General features: G+C 40.1%; 2 protein-coding genes and 1 pseudogene across 2 annotated transcripts; 1 reads left to right on the top strand and 2 right to left on the bottom strand.

The window, feature by feature from the left end:
* Nucleotides 1-509: 509 nt before the first annotated feature.
* Nucleotides 510-1592, bottom strand: LOC130889956 (speckle-type POZ protein-like). The gene has a single exon (XM_057793863.1). It carries the CDS (start codon nucleotides 1590-1592, stop codon nucleotides 510-512), a length of 1083 nt encoding a protein of 360 aa, XP_057649846.1.
* A 7631-nt stretch (nucleotides 1593-9223) lies between these two features.
* Nucleotides 9224-9559, bottom strand: LOC130889955 (non-histone chromosomal protein HMG-17-like; annotated as a pseudogene).
* A 1522-nt stretch (nucleotides 9560-11081) lies between these two features.
* Nucleotides 11082-11738, top strand: LOC130889954 (deoxyribose-phosphate aldolase-like). The gene has a single exon (XM_057793862.1). It carries the CDS (start codon nucleotides 11082-11084, stop codon nucleotides 11736-11738), a length of 657 nt encoding a protein of 218 aa, XP_057649845.1.
* Nucleotides 11739-19017: the final 7279 nt, after the last annotated feature.

Below are 19017 nucleotides of genomic sequence, written 5' to 3'. Positions count from 1 at the left end.
CAAACCGACAACCAGAAAAGCAAAGCAGCCAAGTCGCTAGAGACGTCTTTCCTCTATCATGGCTGGATGACCATGGACTAAGCAGACTAAGCCTCTCTCTTCCCATTTTACATTACCTCTAGTGCTGGGATTCCCTAGAACAGGGATTGAAGGTGTGAGCCACCACCACCTGCATTCGTTTCTACATTGATCGTGTGTAGCCCAGAGTAGCCTTGACTCACAGAGATCCTTCTGCCTCTCTCTCCCAAATTCTGTGATTAAAGGTGTGACTCACCATTGTCTGACCTCTAGTGGCTTTAGCTTTGTCTCTGGTCTTCAGTCAAGATTTACTTATCAAAATACAAACAATACACCGCTATACCATTCGACACATACAACAGTATTAAAGCTTGTCTCAGCACATTCATTGTAAATGCTCCACATACCCCATAGTCTACCCGGTAGCAGCATTGGTAGCAGCACTGGCTGCTGCCTCTGGGATACACAGGTAGCTCACAGTTGATAGGGTTCTAGGTTTGCTTCAGGCCTTTGAGGGGAGACTCCAGTAAAGAACATTGAGGAGAAGCAATGGCGCTGTATGCTTCAGCCTCCAAGTAGGGGTATAAATCCACCATTGTCTTCCAACTAGAGGTCTCAGAGACCTCAGAAGCATGAGCTGTAATGAAATCCAGGGCCCAAGTTTTCAATTGCCGTGTGCTATGGAGGTCAGCCAGGAAGAGAGTGTGGGCAGCATTCTCCACAGAGAGGTCCCTGCAGAGGGCCCTCTCACACAGGATCTTCAAACCCTCCAGGCCGTACATGTCAGCAGCTGCCAGCACAGTGTCTGCCATGTTGTGGAGATCTGGTTCCTTCCCGGTGTAAATGAAGTCCATCATTGCCTTGAAGACTTCTGGTTCTAGGTCACGAATTTCAATGCGATTTGTTCTTCTCTCCTCCATGTCATGTTCAAACATGGCTCTGAAAACTGGAGAGCGAGCAGCTAAGATGGCCTTGTGAGCCCGGAATTCCTGGCCAGCTACCACCAGGCAGCAGTCTGTGAAGTGGGAATTCTCCCAGAGATCTCCTAGCTCATCTGCCAGCGTGCACCTTGGAGCCTCGATCTCTGGGTTTGTGCTTTCCTCAGAGATTTTGTGGGAGTCTGGGTACAGGATTCCTCTGCAGAAGAGGGTGAGTTTGTCTTCAGGGAGAAGCCAATACTCATGGTCCAAGAGAAAATCTTTAAGGACGAACATTTTGTAACCCCCTTCATAGCCTGGCAGGAACCTAAAGGATTTTGGACTTGTGATAGTTTCTGTTTTTTCTCCTTTGACATTGATGATCCAGAGCTGAAACTGTGCAATAATGGCACTCTTTGGAGAGCTGAGCAGCTTTAGGTTAACTGACAGGTAATCTGAGCTTTCTTCATCGACCCCGTTCGGGTGAACTCTCAAACACCAGTTGTCATTGTCTCCTGTTGAGAAAATTGGACTTATAATGCTGCCCTGCTCTTCCTCTAAAATAAAATGGAAGTTGTCTATTGTCCACTGGCAGTAGAAATTAGGGACACTGAATACTTTGTAGTTCCAGCTCTGGGCTATGATGTCTTTTGACATTTATCCTGGAGATAGTTTGAAGGCTAAAATGGATACAAATGAAGAATTAGGATTTGTTTTCTCTTCACCATGTGGGAGACAACAATAGACAGTATTTAGATTTTTAGTGTCTGTTTCTCTCCTGTTTACTTTTATATGGGTTGGGACCTTGAGTCTCTGAAGTCATCCAGAGACTACAGTAGCTTCAGTGTAGCTAGTTTAGATTACCAGGGGCTGCTCTGTCAGTTCATTTTTTCTAGATAGAATCTCAAGTCAATAGGTAGCTAATATTTAATTGAAAATTTGGAACATTTCATACACTCATATCAAAAATGTTGTGCTAAAGTTCTCTGGAGTAACAGAACATAGACAAAGACTTTCTCTTTGTCCGAACAAAGGGGATTCATTAGAATGCTTTAGGGCTGCAGTCCTGCAAATCCCACATTGTCTAACTGTGAAGGGAGAGTCCAAGAATCCAGTACTTACTCAGTCCAGGAGGTTAGATGTGCCGATCGGTCCTCAGTCTATGCTGGAATTCTCTAATGTCAGTGAAGGGATGAACTTGCTGCAAGGTGAGGGCAAACAAGCAAAAAGTAATAGCTTCCTTCTTCCACGTTCTTTTATATGCTTCCAGCAGAAGGTGTGGTCCAGTTTATGGAGTGTCTCCACCTTCTAGATTAAAGGTGTATGTCTTCAAGTCTTGGGAAGTAGATTAGATGTTAGTGTCTTTCTGCCTCTGAAATCTGCACTAATAGTTAATCTGCAGGCATGTCCTCATACCAGAAAAAGCCACTGTTCATTGCACGAAAACAAAACTGAGAGAAACACATAGAAAGACATACAGACAAACACACCCAAATGCAAACACTCACACAGAGACTAAAGAGTCAAAGAGCGAGAGAGAGGCAGAGAGACAGAGATGAGAAAGAGAGAAAAATGAGATACAGCTTGAACATGGATCTAAACCAATGGAAACTACATGAGTGTGTTTGGGATTCCAGAACAGCAACTAGACTTTCTCAGAGTGAGCTTTAATGCACAAAAACCAGATTCTGGGTCAACACACTTCAGCTAACAATAACAGTGAGCCAGAACTGGCAGCACAGAATCAATATGTTACTGTGTGCTTTGAGAAATATTTAGAGATATTCCATGAGCTAAGAACTTTGGTGGATTAGGCCTCTGATTTAGTTGTGGTAGGCATTTCTGTTTTTTAGAACAAGTGCTGGGTTTTACACTTTCCACGGTGCTTCCCTTAAAGGGACAGTTGTGCTTATGTATGGTGGTCTGCTAATGTTTGATCTTGTTACACAGGTGGGTGAGTGGGGTTCCCCTCTGTATGCTGTGAATGTCTTTTATTACCATTGGTTAACAAAGAAGCTACTGTGGCCTATGGTAGGGCAGAATATAGGTAGGTGGGAAAACTACACTGAATGCAGGGACAAAGAAGGCAGTCAGATAGATGCTATATAGCTGCTGAAGGAGAAAGACTCCAGAACATTATCGGTAATCCACAGCATCATGGCAATACACAGATTAATATAAATGGGCTAGTTTAAGATATAAGAGCTAGCTAGGGATATGCCTAAGTCATTGACCAAACAGTGTTGTAATTAACATAGTTTTTGTGTGATTATTAGAGTCTGGGCAGCCAGAAAACAAAGTGCAGTCTCTACTACCTGCAGGTGGGCCTGTGCAACATGAGTCTATTGTGCCCTCAGAGGCCAGAAGAGGCTATTGGATCCTCTGGATAACAGGATACCTGGATTTTCCACTGTTGTCAGCTCTCCTATGAACACAGAAAATTAGATTCCAGTCTTCTGGAAAGGCATCCAGCACATTTTACTGCTGAACCATTTCTCGATTCTCTCACAGTTACTTTCTTACAGATGATGAAACAGCTCTGCAAGACTAGTTCATTCTCTAAAGTTTGGCAGTCTGAAATATTTTAGCAGAAATTCAAGAGGAAATCATAATTTTTTCATTCTCTCTCCCTCTTTTCTTTCTTTCATTCCTTATTTCCTTTATTTCTTTCCTTCCTTCTTTCTTTCTTTCTTTCTTTTCTTCTTTTTGATACATTATCTGTAACATGAACGGGCCGGCTTATTTGTGTTTTCTGTCCTCCCACCAGGTCCCCCACAACTGTTTTGCCCCAAATAAAATCACACATAGGTCTCCATAAATTATAAGCTGATTGACCCATTAGCTCTAGCTTCTCACTGGCTAACTCTCACATCTTGATTAACCCATTTTTCTGATCTATGTTAGCCATGTGGCTCAATACCTTTTTTCAGTGAGGTAGATCACATCCTGCTGCTTCTGTGGTCTGGGCAGGAGTGGGAGGAATCAACTTCCTCCTTCCCAGAATTCTCCTGTTCTCATTACATCATTTCTACTTCCTGTCTGGTTTTCCTGCCTATATTTCCTGCCTGGCCAATCAGCGTTTATTTATAACATGATTGACAGATTACAGACCATTCTCCCACACCACTTTCCCCTCTTTTTTTAAAAAAAAAGCCAAAAAACAAACAAACAAACAAAGGAAAATATCCATAGTCCATTTTTTGGTAATGTGGGCATAGTATTTTAGGCTACTTCCTGCTGGTTGGGGGTGCTGATAATCTTATGGGGACCTAAAGAAAGTTTAGAAATATCATCAAGTCCTGACTGAAGTATCCTGTGAGTCTTGATCATCTCAGGCAGCAGTCTTGAATCTGTTCTGGATTAAGAACTCAGACGTCTGGGCCATCTATTCCTGGTGGAGACTTCTCTGGTGGTCTTCCTTGATCAAACTGGATTTTTCTTAACTCTGAATAAATCCACAGCCTCTCATTTTCTGTGGAAACAAAAGCAAAATCTCTTCTTCAAAGTAACATACCTTTTGACTTCAATTTTGAAGCCAAGGCATTTTCAAAATACCTATCTTGGATTAATTCGGCAGCATTTATAAGCAAGCATCTTTTAGTAGCTGTTGCTCCTTCCTCAGCATTTAAACAATTCAAAGAGAGCATAATAACATACAGTATCAAGATTCTCTATGTATTTTCCATCTTTACACGGCTTTATTTTAACCTCTATTTCTTTTATTTTTACTTTTAACTTTTGGCTTTTTGAGACAGGTTCTCTGTATATCTTTGTCCTGAAATTCCCTCTGTAAACCAGGCTATGCTTGAACTCACAAAGATCCGTCTGGTCTGTCTCTGCCTCTCAGGCTACTCTCTTTCTTTCTTTCTTTCTTTCTTTCTTTCTTTCTTTCTTTCTTTCTTTCTTTCTTCTTTTTTTTTTGAGAACTTTAATCTTTAGCCTGTATATATTTTTAACACACTGTAAACCATTTAGAGGTTTTCTTCCTCTTTGAATCTCTTTTTACTGTATATCTCTCTTTTTTTGACCACATGAGTCTTAAATTTGCTAATATTATGGATAAGTTTTTTGCCACAACTCTATGGTGTTTTAAGGTCCTTGACAGGAAGCAAGCTGCTACAGTGTGTAAACAACACTGAAAAGCTCCTACGGCATTTCAAGGTTCTTGCCAGGAAGCAAGCTGCAACATTGTGTCCATAGCTCCATAGTCTGGACTGCCTGCTTGAAAGAGTCAGAGTTTTTACTGGCAGGACAGCCAAGAAAGCCTGCATTTTAAAACAGCTCCTGCTAAGGCTGAAAACTGAAATGCTTTAGTCTACTCTTTTTCAAGCTTTCTCAGGCTTTATGTGGATGCAGTTATCCACGTAGGGTACCATTCTATAACATAAGCGGTCAGGCCTGCTTGTTTGTTGTTGGGGTTTTGCCCAGTACCCCCAGCTGTTTTGCTTCAAATAAAATCACACATAGGTCTCCATAAATTATAAGCTGATTGGCCCATTAGCTCTAGCCGCTCACTGGCTAACTCTCACATCTTGATTAACCCATTTTTCTGATCCATGTTAGTCATGTGGCTCAGTACCTTTTTTCAGTGAGGCAGATCACATCCTGCTGCTTCTGTGGTCTGGGCAGGAGTGGGAGGAATCAACTTCCTCCTTCCCAGAATTCTCCTGTTCTCATTACATCATTTCTACTTCCTGTCTGGTTTTCCTGCCTATAATTGTCTTTCTGCATGTCTGCTCTGCTAGAAGTTGCTCTATGAACCAAGTTAGCCTCAGAGTCAGAGTTGAGTGAGTCAGCCTCTGTCTTCAGGCTACTTTGTTCAAAGCCAGAGACTTCCACATCATGCCTGGTTTATGAATTTCTGTTTAATTACCATTTTAATTAAGAAGTATATCATTTCAGAATGTACATTTTTAACAAAATATCCACTAATTTGATACAGTGCATTCCTTCATCCAACAGTGCTAAGATTCCTGTAGGAAATCTTGCAGCCAGTAGCCTTTAAGTTACCCACCTGTAGTAGAAGGGAGCAACAGGCTGTGTTCCTAGTGCCCAGCTGCTTAATCCCGGAAATAACCACATGGAGATCTGTATTAATTAAATTGCTGCCTGGCCCATTATCTCCAGCCCCTTATTGGCTAACTCTCACATATTGATCTAACCCATTTTTTTTTTCGAGACAGGGTTTCCCTGTGGTTTTGGAGCCTGTCCTGGAACTAGCTCTTGTAGACCAGGCTGGTCTTGAACTCACAGAGATCTGCCTACCTCTGCCCCCCAAGTGCTGGGATTAAAGGCATGCACCACCACTGCCCAGCAATCTAACCCATTTCTAATAATCTGTATTGCCACTTGACTGTGGCTTACCGGCATGAGTCTAACCAGCATCTGTCTCAGAGAGGAGAGCCATGGCATCTGCCACACTGCCTTCTTCCTCCCAGAATTCTGTTCTGTCTACTCCACCCACCTAAGGGCTGGCCTATCAAAAGGCCAAGGCAGCTTCTTTATTTAACCAATGAGAGTAACACATAGACAGAAGACCCTCCTACACCATTTCCCCTTTTTCTGTTTAAATAAAAAAGAAAGGCTTTAACTTTAACATAGTAAAATTACACATAGCAAAACAGTTATAAAGCAGGAATTACAGTTACAATATTTATATCTATTTTATCTTTAATCATAACAATGGAAAACTATAGCTAACAATTCTTCAACTACATCAAAGAAGTAAGAAACTTCCAAAACTCTAGAAATGACAGAGACATCTCACTGCCGGACAGTCACCCAAAGTTCTTTTGTACCTTTGGGGTATCCATCTTCAGCCTATAGGCCCATAGTATCCAGCAGACATTTCCATGAAGCAGGAAATTTCAAAGACAGTTCAGTCACTTTCTTTTGTATCCTGCAGAATGTCTCGCAGACTCTTTCATAAATCAGGAACCCCAAAAGACCATCTCATCTTTAGGCAAGTTCGGCAGTCCTCTCTCTGTGGGTTCTTCATGTCCAGTTTATGCAACAGTCCAGGCAAGAGCAGTTTCTTGCCCAAATGGCTAACCAACTCCATAAGGAGCCTCTTTAATGCCCATCTTCCTCTTGAAGTAGATTGGTGCTGCCAGGAGCAGATGTGTCTCACTGTGATGAAAAGCCCTAAGTTATTAAAACATTTAAAATGTCATATTCTGTAGTCTTTGAAAGATATGAAGAATGTCTTTCTAACTGAAATATATCTCTATATATCTAGAAAATCTAACTAACATCACTACAAGCTTGACTATTATCGATGATTATCCACTAACAACCTATATATCCTAATTATACATTACATTTTAAAAATGAACTACACAATCACAATACCTTAATCAATATCAGAAATACATATACATATAACAAAATTGACCTTAAATTTCTATCAATAAGGCAAAATTTATACCAATGCAAATTATTCATATCTATATCATATCCTCCTTTACATGTAAAAGAACATTTATAAACAATATTTAGGAATATGGGCACAATTTTTTCTCTCCAAACTGCTTCCTGCTGTATGAGGGTACTGTTATTCAGGTCTTTCATGGTGTAACCTGTCTGCTAAGTTCATCTCAGTCGGCAGTTGGGTGAAGTAATTTTCTGAAGGTGTCCATGGTGATCTTTCAGGAGGGTGTGGTCTATCATACTATATTGGGATAGAAGCAATCCACAGGGTCTCATTCTCTGTGAAAACAAAAGAAGAACCTCTTTTCCAAAGCATCATATCCTTAGACCCAAATTCTGAAGTCATAATACCCTTATGATATCCATTCTGGTTTAGCTTGGCAGCCCATATAATGAAATGTCTCTCTGTACTTAGCTCCTTTATAGTAAAAAAAACTTAAAGAAAATACAGTAATACAAAGAATCCAGACTCTCTGTGAATTTTCCATTTTTACATGGCTTATTTTTACTCTATCACTTTACTTTATTCTGTCTCTTTAAAGACTTTACCCGTTTTAAAGCATTAACTTTACTTTATGATTTTTAATATTCTTTTCCTTCTCTCTCCCAAGCCTACATATGTCTATCCAACACTATGACCCATTTAGAGGTCTTTTTTCCCAAGCCAAACTGTATCCAGCTTTATTAAAGACTCTTTTCATAAATAATCATGGTTTTCTAGGCAGAACATGGGCAGACAATCAGTAACAGTATAGCAGAACTTCCAAACTACCTTCTTGTATCAACTACCAAAATCAGAAAGCCACTATAAAACCTGGTGAGTCTTCATTGGATGCTCTGAAAAGGGGGAGGAGTTTAGAGTGAGGGCTGACATTTCACATCGAGGATGTTGTTCCACAACTCTTCACAAGCCAACCCTGACTTTCAGTAAATGAAATGAAAATGACAGAATTATCAATATGCAGATCCACAATCTTCTATCAAGATTTTGGGGCACTCAATGATATCACTGCAAAGTCCAGATTGATGGAGGTGGGTCTTGTATTAATCTGTTGCTTTCATTGGTTAATTAATAAAGAAACTGCCTAGGCTCATTTGATAGGCCAACCCTTAGGTGGGTGGAGTAAACAGAAGAGAATGCTGGGAGAAAGAAGCCGAGTGAGGAGTCGCCATGATTCTCCCACTCCAGACAGACGCAGGTTAAGATCTTTCCTGGTAAGCCAGCTCGTGGTACTAAACAGAATATTAGAAATGGGTTAGATCAATATGTAAGAGCTAGCCAATAAGAGGCCGGAACTAATGGGCCAGGCAGCGATTAAAAGAATACAGTTTCCGTGTAATTATGTTGGGGCATAAGCCAGCCATGTGGGCGGCTGGGTGCCGGGGACGCAGCCCAGCCGCAGATATTACAACACCAGATTGCCCAACAGACTAGAAAAACCAATTTTGGGGATCAGGTTCCAACAGGTCTCTGGTCTTAAGGGAGTTAAGTCTATGTTGATGGTACAGGGGGAGAAGGATATAAAAATGAACTGAGTTTTCCCACACAAGGCATGTTGTGCCATGGTGGCCACATATGTCAACATGTCCCCAGGACGTCTCTCCTGGGAGCCAAGGGGAGTCTTTCAAAATTATCAGGGAAAGATGTTTTCCATCATGAACCATCATCCATCTAGCTTGGGAGACACTGCTAGTGACACATGCTCCTTCCCCTCCAAATGAAGTGTTCTGTGTACTAACAACATAGCTTTTAAAAAAAAGGTAAAACAAAATTCTGCATTTTTATAAAACTTGATAAAAAATAGTATTTCAAACTGCGCAGTCACCAGAAGTACACAGTTATCAAAAACGCACTCATTTCACTTGGCGTCTCCAGCACCTTCAGCTTTTGGTGCCTGGTCTGCTTTGGCGCCTCCATTCTCTGTAGGATTATTGGCATCCTTAACAGCATCAGCCTTCCCCTTCTTCCCCTTGGGTACCTTCTCTCCCTTCTTTACGGGGGCCTTTTAAAGCTTGGGCTCTGGCTTTGGAGGAGCAGGTTTAGTGGACAACCTTGCTGATCTTCTTTGTGGCTCGTCCTTCACCTTGGCTTTATCTCCTTTAGTATCCCCTTCAGCCTTTTGGGCATGGCAGCGGTGGGGAGGGGAATGTCGGTGCTGAATGCAGGGCTGCAGCGGTGCCCAGATTGGGTCCATCCGGAGGTCTTTCTCGCTGCTTCTTCACACTGCTCCATTTAGAGGTCTTTTATGTCTGAATCTGTCCTACTGTGAATCTGTAATTCTTTACTATTCAGGAGCACTTCTTAAAATGCTAAGTACTTCTTAAAAACTTAAGTTGCGCCATGTAGAGGTAATATGGTACCACCTGTTTTCTGCCCAGTCTAAACCTTAACTGTGCTTTTATTATGATAATTATGGTAGTTCCTGCCTGAGATCAGCACAGTTCAGTATGGTGGAGCCACTCCTGCGTCAGAGCCATTTGGTGCCCCTGAGCCACGCACAGTTCCAGGCACACAGCAGTCCACAATGCCATCAAGCAAGCTGTAGCATTTTACTTACAAAACCCCATCCAAATTCTCTGTCTCCTGCAAGAGACAGAGGTCATGCTAGTAGCAGAGACCAGAAGGTCACATTTTAAAACTGCATGGCTTTTATTTCCACCTCCAGGTAGGAGCCACACTCAGCATTTTAACTCTGAGAATGAGCTTTTTATCTGAGTTACATCCAAATCTGCCATGCAGAGTACTGAGCAGCCTGGAAACATCTCTGTGTATGGTGGCAGGAATCTGCCATGCTCTCTTGCCTGCCCAAGCCTGATCCTGCTGTCGGCCCAGGCAGGAAGAACTGAGCCAAGGGCAAGGTCTCAGATACTTTCCTCCTGATCCCAAGCAGACACACAAACACCCAGGCCCACAAATGCACCATAGAACCTGTGCCACTGCGGAGCTTACTGCGCGAGGCGACTTTGAAATTTCCTAAGTGCATGCAAGCCCCTGCCCCCACTACCGCGTTCCCTGGCACAGTTCCTTGCCATGTGATGACTTGTGCAACTGCCAGTTTGTGCTCCCTGCCTGTGAGTTCTGGGTTTCTTGCTCCGTGTATGGAATTAATTTAATTGCTTTTAATTTGTCAAGCAAAGTATATTTTTCAGTATTTAACCAGTACCAAGGCAGGAAACTAAAGTGGCTCAGGACCATTCCTGTTGCCCCCCAGTTGCATCTCTGCTAGTCACGACTTTTCAACCATAATACCTGCTGGACAATAAAGATTATTACACCTAAAACAATTTACTGGATCTCATAACAGGTAATCAATAAATCAATATGGCAAATTACATTAATATTGAAATTTTAGTAACTTTTTTGCTAATACTATGGATTGTGGTCTGCAAGGCTTATATGGTTATGATGATACTTCCATTTATTGGACATTGGGACTCAGTTTCTTTTCTTCATATATTCTATCCTTAAGAAAGAACGTGGAGCCGGGCGGTGGTGGCGCACGCCTTTAATCCCAGCACTTGGGAGGCAGAGGCAGGTGGATCTCTGTGAGTTCGAGACCAGCCTGGTCTACAAAGGGAGTTCCAGGACAGGCTCCAAAGCTACAGAGAAACTCTGTCTCGAAAAACAAAAACAAAAACAAAAAAAAAGAAAAAAAAAGAAAGAAAAAAAAAAGAACGTGGCACTTTTAGGAATAATACTGTCTTTACAGATTAATAATGAACAGCCAGTTGACAGTATTAATACCATTGAAAGTCAAAAGTTACTGGACAAAAATTAATACTATTGAAAAGGGTAACAATTTGGCAGACAAAATTGAATTCATATTTAAGGGTACTGAAAAATTATCTGAAAGAATTACTACTGTTCAATTTTACAGTCATGTGGTCATTAGCAGGACCTTGGTGCTGACTGGCAAGTGGGAAGCCCTCTATGACGAGATCAGCCAGTTTCGAAAGGCCTGCGGGGAGGCTCATCTCAAAACCATCCTAGCCACAGGAGAGCTCGGCTCTCTCACCAACATCTACAAAGCCAGCCTAGTAGCAATGATGCCAGGGTCAGATTTTATTAAGACTTCTACTGGAAAAGAAACGGTAAATGCCACCTTCCCGGTAGCCATCGTAATGTTACGGGCCATTAGAGATTTCTTCTGGAAGACTGGAAAGAAGGTAGGCTTTAAACCTGCAGGAGGCATCCAGACTGCGAAGGAGTCCCTAGCATGGTTCTCTCTTGTAAAGGAAGAGCTGGGGGACGAGTGGCTGACCCCGGACCTCTTCGGGATAGGGGCCAGTTCTCTGCTCTTAGACATTGAGAAGCAGATATACTACTATGTGATTGGACAATATCCAGCTTATTGCGATCTTCCAATGTCTTAGATCAGCAGCTAGCCCAGAAAAGCATCTCGCAACAAGTTAAAAAAGATGTCTTTTGCATAATTGCCAAGGTTATGTAATTTAAGAATACGTAACTGACTTTTCCCCATTAAAATCTTCCCTGAAATTAACTCAAAAATAAGAGAAACAAATCAATTGAATCTGTATGTGGAACTTAGATTAAGTAAGGCTGAATGCTCTTAATTATTAGGAGGTCCACATTTATTAATTTTATGAAGGTTTTCTCTAAAAACCTCTGAATAAAGTGTTCCTAATAGCCAATATTGCCACAATTTCTGAGGATAAAATGAAGTTAAATTTCCCTTGACTTGAGATTCTAGGGCAGGCAAGAGGGCTTGGCACAAAATGTGCTTGCTACAAAACCTGACCACCAGTTCACTTCTGAGTAACTGCTTGGGGGGAGAAGAGGGCAGGCTTCCGGAAGTTGTCTTCTGATGTCCACATATGCCCTGCCCCCTACCACGGACATATAGTAAATAATTCAAATGTAATAAAAATGAAAATGTGTCACTCAGCTTCCCTCTGCTGCCTGGGGAAGAGGGGGGGGCCCTTCTGGATGTCCACCTGAATTTCAGCTCTGGATGGAACTCTTTCATTGATTGTTTTGTAATGAGATCCTGATGTTGTTATAAGAAAATGTGAATACCACTGAATTTTTAAACATACAAAAAAATTAAGTCTGTACAAATAGGAGTAACAGACCCAGATGCTAGATGAGTACTCATTGAATCTCTGGCTTTTGAAAATGCCAGTTTAGAATGCAAAAAGATACTTGGGCCTTTAAAGGTTAGATCACCTATGGATGAATGGATCTTGCATACAATGAACATCGAGACATTTGAATATAGTACTAAATCTAGGGTAAGAGAAGCAATTTCCAAAGGAATTGGGAGACATCAAAATGCCAAATGTTTTAATTATGTTAGAATAAGACATTCAAGAAGGAATTGTAGACAAGGAATTCTTAGGAATAATATCTCCTCTGGGAATGGCAAGAATAGGAGGACTCGGCCTTCAGGTATAAGAGAAGGTGTGGCAAATGCTGACATTGGACCAATGAATGCAGATCAACAAAAGACAGACAAGGCAACCTGATACCATTGGGAAACTCCTTGAGCGGCCTCTCTCAGGCCCCCAAGCCAACAGTGGCCCAGTCATTCCCAGTAACTGTGGAGGACATATCTCACCAGGAAAATTAAAAAATCCAGAGCCTTCTGTAAATGACGATACTGTTCTAGATGATGGCATAAATATGGAGGATAAAAAATTCTGATAGTAAATAGGAAATATATATTCTGGCAGACTTCTATAAATGATCAAAGACCAAAGCAAAGAGTGTGTATAAATGGCACTGTAATTGTTGGTTTGATAGACAGAGTTGTGAATGTGAATATCATTACTCTAGAATCTTGGCATCCAAATTGGCCTCTTCAAGAGGCAGATGTTCAGTTCCTAGGAATTGGAACTATATCTCAAGTTAAACAAAGCAGGAGATGGGTTGACTACATAGGGCTAGAAGGTCAGAGAGAGAAACTGAGGCCATACGTAGCTAATATTGCAGTAAATTTATGGGTTCATGACCTGCTGCAGCCATGGAATACACAGATTAACATTCCTGAAGTCTCACAAACATAATTCTGGACAGGATATTATAAGGTACTATATACAAAGGTCACTGGCCATTCAGGCTGTGCAAGAACACAAAACAACTAACAAACCTTTAGAGGTACCAACAGCCCTACCTTTAAAATGGTTAACTGAGAAACCAATATGGGTGAAACAGTGGCTTCTAGCTGAAGAAAAGCTGCAGGCTTTAGAACAGCTGGTGAAAGAACAACTAGATGCTCGCCATATTGAAGAATCACCCAGCCCTTGGAATTCTCCTGTATTTGTTGTTAAAAAGAAATCTGGTAAATGGAGAATGGTGACAGATCTAAGAGCTGTCATTAAGGTAATTCAATCTATGGGACCTTTACAATATGGAATTCCTCTGCTTTCTCTATTACTAAAAGGAAGACCTCTTATTGTTATTAATTTGAAAGATTGTTTCTTCACTATAACTTTACAAGAAAAAGAATAGAGAAAAATTTGCCTTTACAATGCCTACTTATAATAATTTTCAGCCTACTAGGAGATATCAATGGACTATTCTCCCAGAAGGAATTCTCAAAACCTCCACTCTGTGCCAATACTTTGTAAGTCAGCCATTGGAAATAATACATAAGCAATTTCCTAAGTCTATAATTTACCATTACATGGATGACATTTTGCTATCTGATTCAAATATAGATACTTTAGAAAGAATGTTTGAAGAAGTAAAGAAAGTTTTGCCAAAATGGGGATTACAAATTGCTCCTGAAAAAATACAGAGAGGAGATTCTGTCAATTACCTAGGTCACAAAATAGGTTTACAGAAAATTAGAACACAAAAAGCACAAATTAGGAGAGACTGGTTGTGGACTCTTAATGACTTTCAAAGATTGTTAGGAGACATTTCTTCTACAACCAGTTGTTGGGAGAATACCTGATATAATAATTCATTTAAACAAAACCTTAGATGGTGATAAAGACTTGAATAGTCCCAGGGACTTAACAGCTAAAGCAGAAAAAAATTAACAGTCATTGAAGAAAAATTACAGGCACATGCAAATAGGGTGAATCCAAATCTTAATTGTATTCTAGTCATCTTGCCTTTCAAAATTTCCCCTATAGGAGTTTTAATGCAAAGGGAAGATATTATCTTAGAATGGATCTTTTTACCACATAAACCATGTAAAAAATTAAAAACTTATGAGGAAAAATTCTCTGAATTAATTATAAAAGGAAAATTAAGACTTCATCAATTAACAGGTATAGACCAAACAGAGATTATTGTACCTTCTACTATTGATGAAATAAAAAAGTTATGGGAAGACAATGAACCATGTTAAAGAGCTTGTGATAATTTTTGGGAGAAATTAATAGCAATTATCCCAAAAGCGATAGACTTAACTTTATAAAGAGAACTTCTTGGATTCTTCCCCAAATTGTACATGATGCTTCAATAACTAGAGCCTATACATTTAATACTGATGAAAATAAATCAGGGATGGCAGGTTACAAATCGAAAGAATCAAGTAAGGTGGAACAAAGCCCATATAATTTTGTTCAGAAGGAAGACTTATATGCTCTTCTCATGGTGCTAAGGGATTTTAAAGAACCTCTTAATATAGTTACCGATTCACAATATGCAGAAAGAGTTGTCTTGCATGTTGAAACTACTGAATTTATAGTCAGATGATACTGAATTGACTTTGTCCTATATACATAACACACATCCGTTCCCATACAGGTTTGCCAGGTCCTCTAGCACAAGGTAATGTAGAAATTGATCAATTATTGATTGGAAGCATGTTACAGGCCTCAGAATTTCATAAAAATCATCATGTCAATAGCAAAGGTTTAAAGTGTTTTCTATTACATGGCAACAAATAAAGACAGATAATGGTTCAGCATATTTCTCTAAGAAAATGAAACAGTTTTTTTGTTTATTACAATATTAAGTATATTACAGGTATACCACACAATCCTACAGATCAGGCAGTTATAGAAAAATCAAGTTGAACTACAAAGGATATGTTAAGCAAACAGAAAGGTATGGAAAATACCACCAGAAATAGATTACATAATGCTCTATTGATCTTGAATTTTCTTAATGCTAATGAGAAGGGAACAGCAGCAGGGATACATTGGATAATAGAAATGTCTTCCGAATTAAATCAGCCGGTTTATTTCAAGGATGTGTTGACCTTACAATGGAAGCCAAGAAATGTGCTGTGTTGGGGAAGGGGTTTTGCTCTTGTTTCCACAGGAGAAGAAAAACTATGGATACCATCAAAATGAATAAAGATTCAGTTAAAAAAGAGAAATGACAGCTTGTCCACAATGATGGCAATCACACAGGTGGTAAGAAAAGCATATAGGGTTGGGGCAGAGTTCTCCTCTTATCTTTACAGGAAAATACACATCTTCAAAAATTCAAGAGACCCTGGATGTTTGAATGCTGATAGATGGAAAAATAAGTACCCACTAAGTATCATTAGGAGAAAGGAATACGATTTATGAGATCAGGTAACTGATACACATACATTTAAGTATATATTTAAACATTTACATATATATCTATATATTTATGAATATATAGAGTTGGCTTTGGAGTTGGACAATGGCTCTGTCCTCTAAATTCAAGCATGTCTTTAAAATAAAAATTCAGAGTTTCTGTCTTATGTCAGAAGCCGTGATATGGGACAAAAAGAAAAAAATTAGAAAAAATTACTTTTCTTCATACCTATTTTTGTCTCTATCATACCTTTCATTGAATATATATGTATTTATATGTTTATATAAATAATATTTAAGTTTTTCACAATGAACAATGAATTTTCCTGTAGTAATCTTTGAAGTTTCCAGGAAGAAGATGGGGCCTTACAACAAATCTACCTGGTTGATATGATGTTACGATGCTGATAGCACTACTATAAGACCTGTTTTAGGTATCAGCTGCTGAAGATGGTTCCAACTTGGTTAGCTGAAATGCTGCAATTTTGTTATAACATTCTGGCCAGAACTCCAAATAGGGACCTCAGAAAAACCCTACAGAATACTCAGAGGCTATTTGCAATTTTACCAGACAGTAATCTTGAAACTTAACCATCATTTTACTTTCACAGGATTCCGTAGAAAGAATGTCACCCCCATAACAGCTGGAAGTAATTCTAGAAGATGACATCCCCTCTTCCAACAAAGTTTGTCCTCAGGGTTAGGGACATCATTTAGGTATTGGTTGAAATTGATGTAGGGTTGGGGGTTGGGAGAAGATTGTGTAGGATCAGGGATCTCTTTGAAAAAAAAAAGGGGGGATTTGATGGGATAATAGATTAGTGTGAGCTTACTTACACTAATAATAATAGTGAGTAATAGAGCAAATATTTGTGAACTATTATTTATAGGCAATTTACATTGGTCTAGATTCTTGTATATTGATACGAACTTAAATTATATTTAATATGTTTCTATTTTCTTCTGTAATATTTGTACACCTAGGCAATGTTATTTTGTCATATTGTATGCATGCATGCTTCTATCTCTGCTTAAAACACTTTTCTAGAAGAGGCTCTGCTTCCGTGCTGAGCAGATCCGGAGAGGTAAGTGAGTGGCTGCCTCCAATTACCTAAGCTTTTTTGGCCTTCCAGTGGGGTGTCTTCCTGGCTGCTAGCTTTTTTTTAAAACCACATTTCACCCTGCCCCCACATACTCCTTTTCATCTGCAAGGTCCTTGGATCCCCCAACTCAGCCTGTTCAGGGCTGAGGGGTCCAGGGAGCCAGTGGGGAGTATTTCTGCCATGGGAGTATCCCTGCCTCCCAAGCCCACCTTTTTGTCTGTGAGGTCCTTGGAGCCCTGCCAGAGGCTCTGCTCCCATGCTGAACAGATCCAGAGAGGTGAGTGAGTGGCCCTGCGGCCTGATAGTCCCTGGGAACTGTGTCCAGGACCCCTTCAATTCCCTAAGCTTTTCTGGCTGTCCAGCGGGGTGTGTTCCCAGCTGCTGGCCTTTTTTATCCAATTTCATCCTGCCCCCAAGCACTCCTTTTCATCTACGGGGTCCTTGGATCCCCCGGTACAGCCTGCTTCAGGGTACAGGGGATCTAAGAACCTGCTCCAGTGCTGAGGGGACCTAAGAGAGGGCAGACCAAGAAAAAACTCCCAAGTACACAGTCAGCCACAACAAAGATTGGACCAAGACGCCAAGACTCTGATGGCCTCATTTGAAGGAAGACATGGGCAGGTGCCAATGCAAGGATTCCTTCAACATCCTGGGAAGCAACATGATAACACCAGAATCCAGCGAACATGCAACAAGAAGACTTGAACATCCTAACCCAGAAGAAGTAGAAGAATTTGACTTTAAACATAACCTTATGAAAATTATGGAGACCCTTAAACAAGAAATGAAAAACTCCTTTAAAGAAATGGAAGAGAAGACAAAACAAAAAGTTTGAAGAAATTAATAAATCCCTCAAATATACCCAAGAAAACCAAGAAAAAGCAATCAAACAGGTAAAGGAAACAGTTGAAGACTTGAAGACCCAAGAGGTAATAAAGAAAACACAAACCGAGGGATGGCTGGATATGGAAAATCTGGGAACAGGAACTACAGAGACAAGTATAACCAACAGAATACAAGAGATAGAAGAAAGAATATAAGATTCTGAAGATACTATAGAGGAAATAGACTCATTAATAAAAGAAAACAGCAAATCTAACAAATTTTTTAACACAAAACATCTAGGAAATCTAGGATACCATGAAAAGACCAAACCTAAGAATAATAAGGGTAGAAGAAGAAGAATTCCAGCTCAAAGGTCCAGAAAATATATTAAACAAAATTATAGAATAAAACTTTCCCAACCTAAAGAAGGATATTCCTATGAAGGTACAAGAAGTTTACAGAATACCAAATATACTAGATAAAAAATTCCCCTCGCCATATAATAATCAAAACATAAAATATACAGAATAAATAAAGAATATTAAGAGCTGCAAAGGAAAATGGTCAAGTAACATATAAAGGTAAACCTGTCAGAATTACACATGACTTCTCAATGGAAGCCATGAAAGCCAGAAGGTCTTAGATAAATGTGCTGCATACACTAATAGACCATGGATGTAAGCCCAGACTACTATACCCAGCAAAGCTTTCTTTCACAATCGATGGAGAAAACAAGATATTCCATGACAAAAACAGATTTAAAGAATCAGTATCCACAAACCCAGCCTTACAGAAAGTGCTAGAAGGAAAACTTCAACCCAAGGAAGCCAACAACACCCACAATAGCACAGACATCTGACAAACCTCCACCAACACAACTCAAAGAAGGGAAACACACAAACACTATAACCAAAAAAAAAATAATCAGAGTTAACAACCATTGGTCATTAATATTGCTTAATATCAATGGACTCAATTCACCTATAAGAAGGCACAGGCTAAGAGAATCGATACAAAAACAAGATCCAACATTCTGCTATTTACAATAAATACATCTTAACCTCAAAGACAGACACTATTGGCGCACACCGGTAGGATTTGCTGAAGGAGGCAGAAGCAGGAGGATCACAAGTAAGTTCAAGGCCAGCCCCACAACAGAATGGCCCCCAACGTGTGGACAACTGAGTCCACAGAAAGCCTGAGAAAGCTTGGGAAAGAATAAAGCATGTTTTCTT

The sequence above is a fragment of the Chionomys nivalis genome, chromosome 18, assembly GCF_950005125.1.
Source record: "Chionomys nivalis chromosome 18, mChiNiv1.1, whole genome shotgun sequence".
Lineage (NCBI taxonomy): Eukaryota > Metazoa > Chordata > Mammalia > Rodentia > Cricetidae > Chionomys > Chionomys nivalis.
Note: the sequence above shows the minus strand (reverse complement) of the source record. Positions and strands in the feature narration are given on the sequence as shown.

What these genes read in the sequence shown, in the direction of transcription:
- LOC130889956 (XM_057793863.1), bottom strand. Translation starts at nt 1,592, where the DNA reads ATGTCAAAAGACATCATAGCCCAGAGCTGGAACTACAAAGTATTCAGT.
- LOC130889954 (XM_057793862.1), top strand. Translation starts at nt 11,082, where the DNA reads ATGAACAGCCAGTTGACAGTATTAATACCATTGAAAGTCAAAAGTTAC.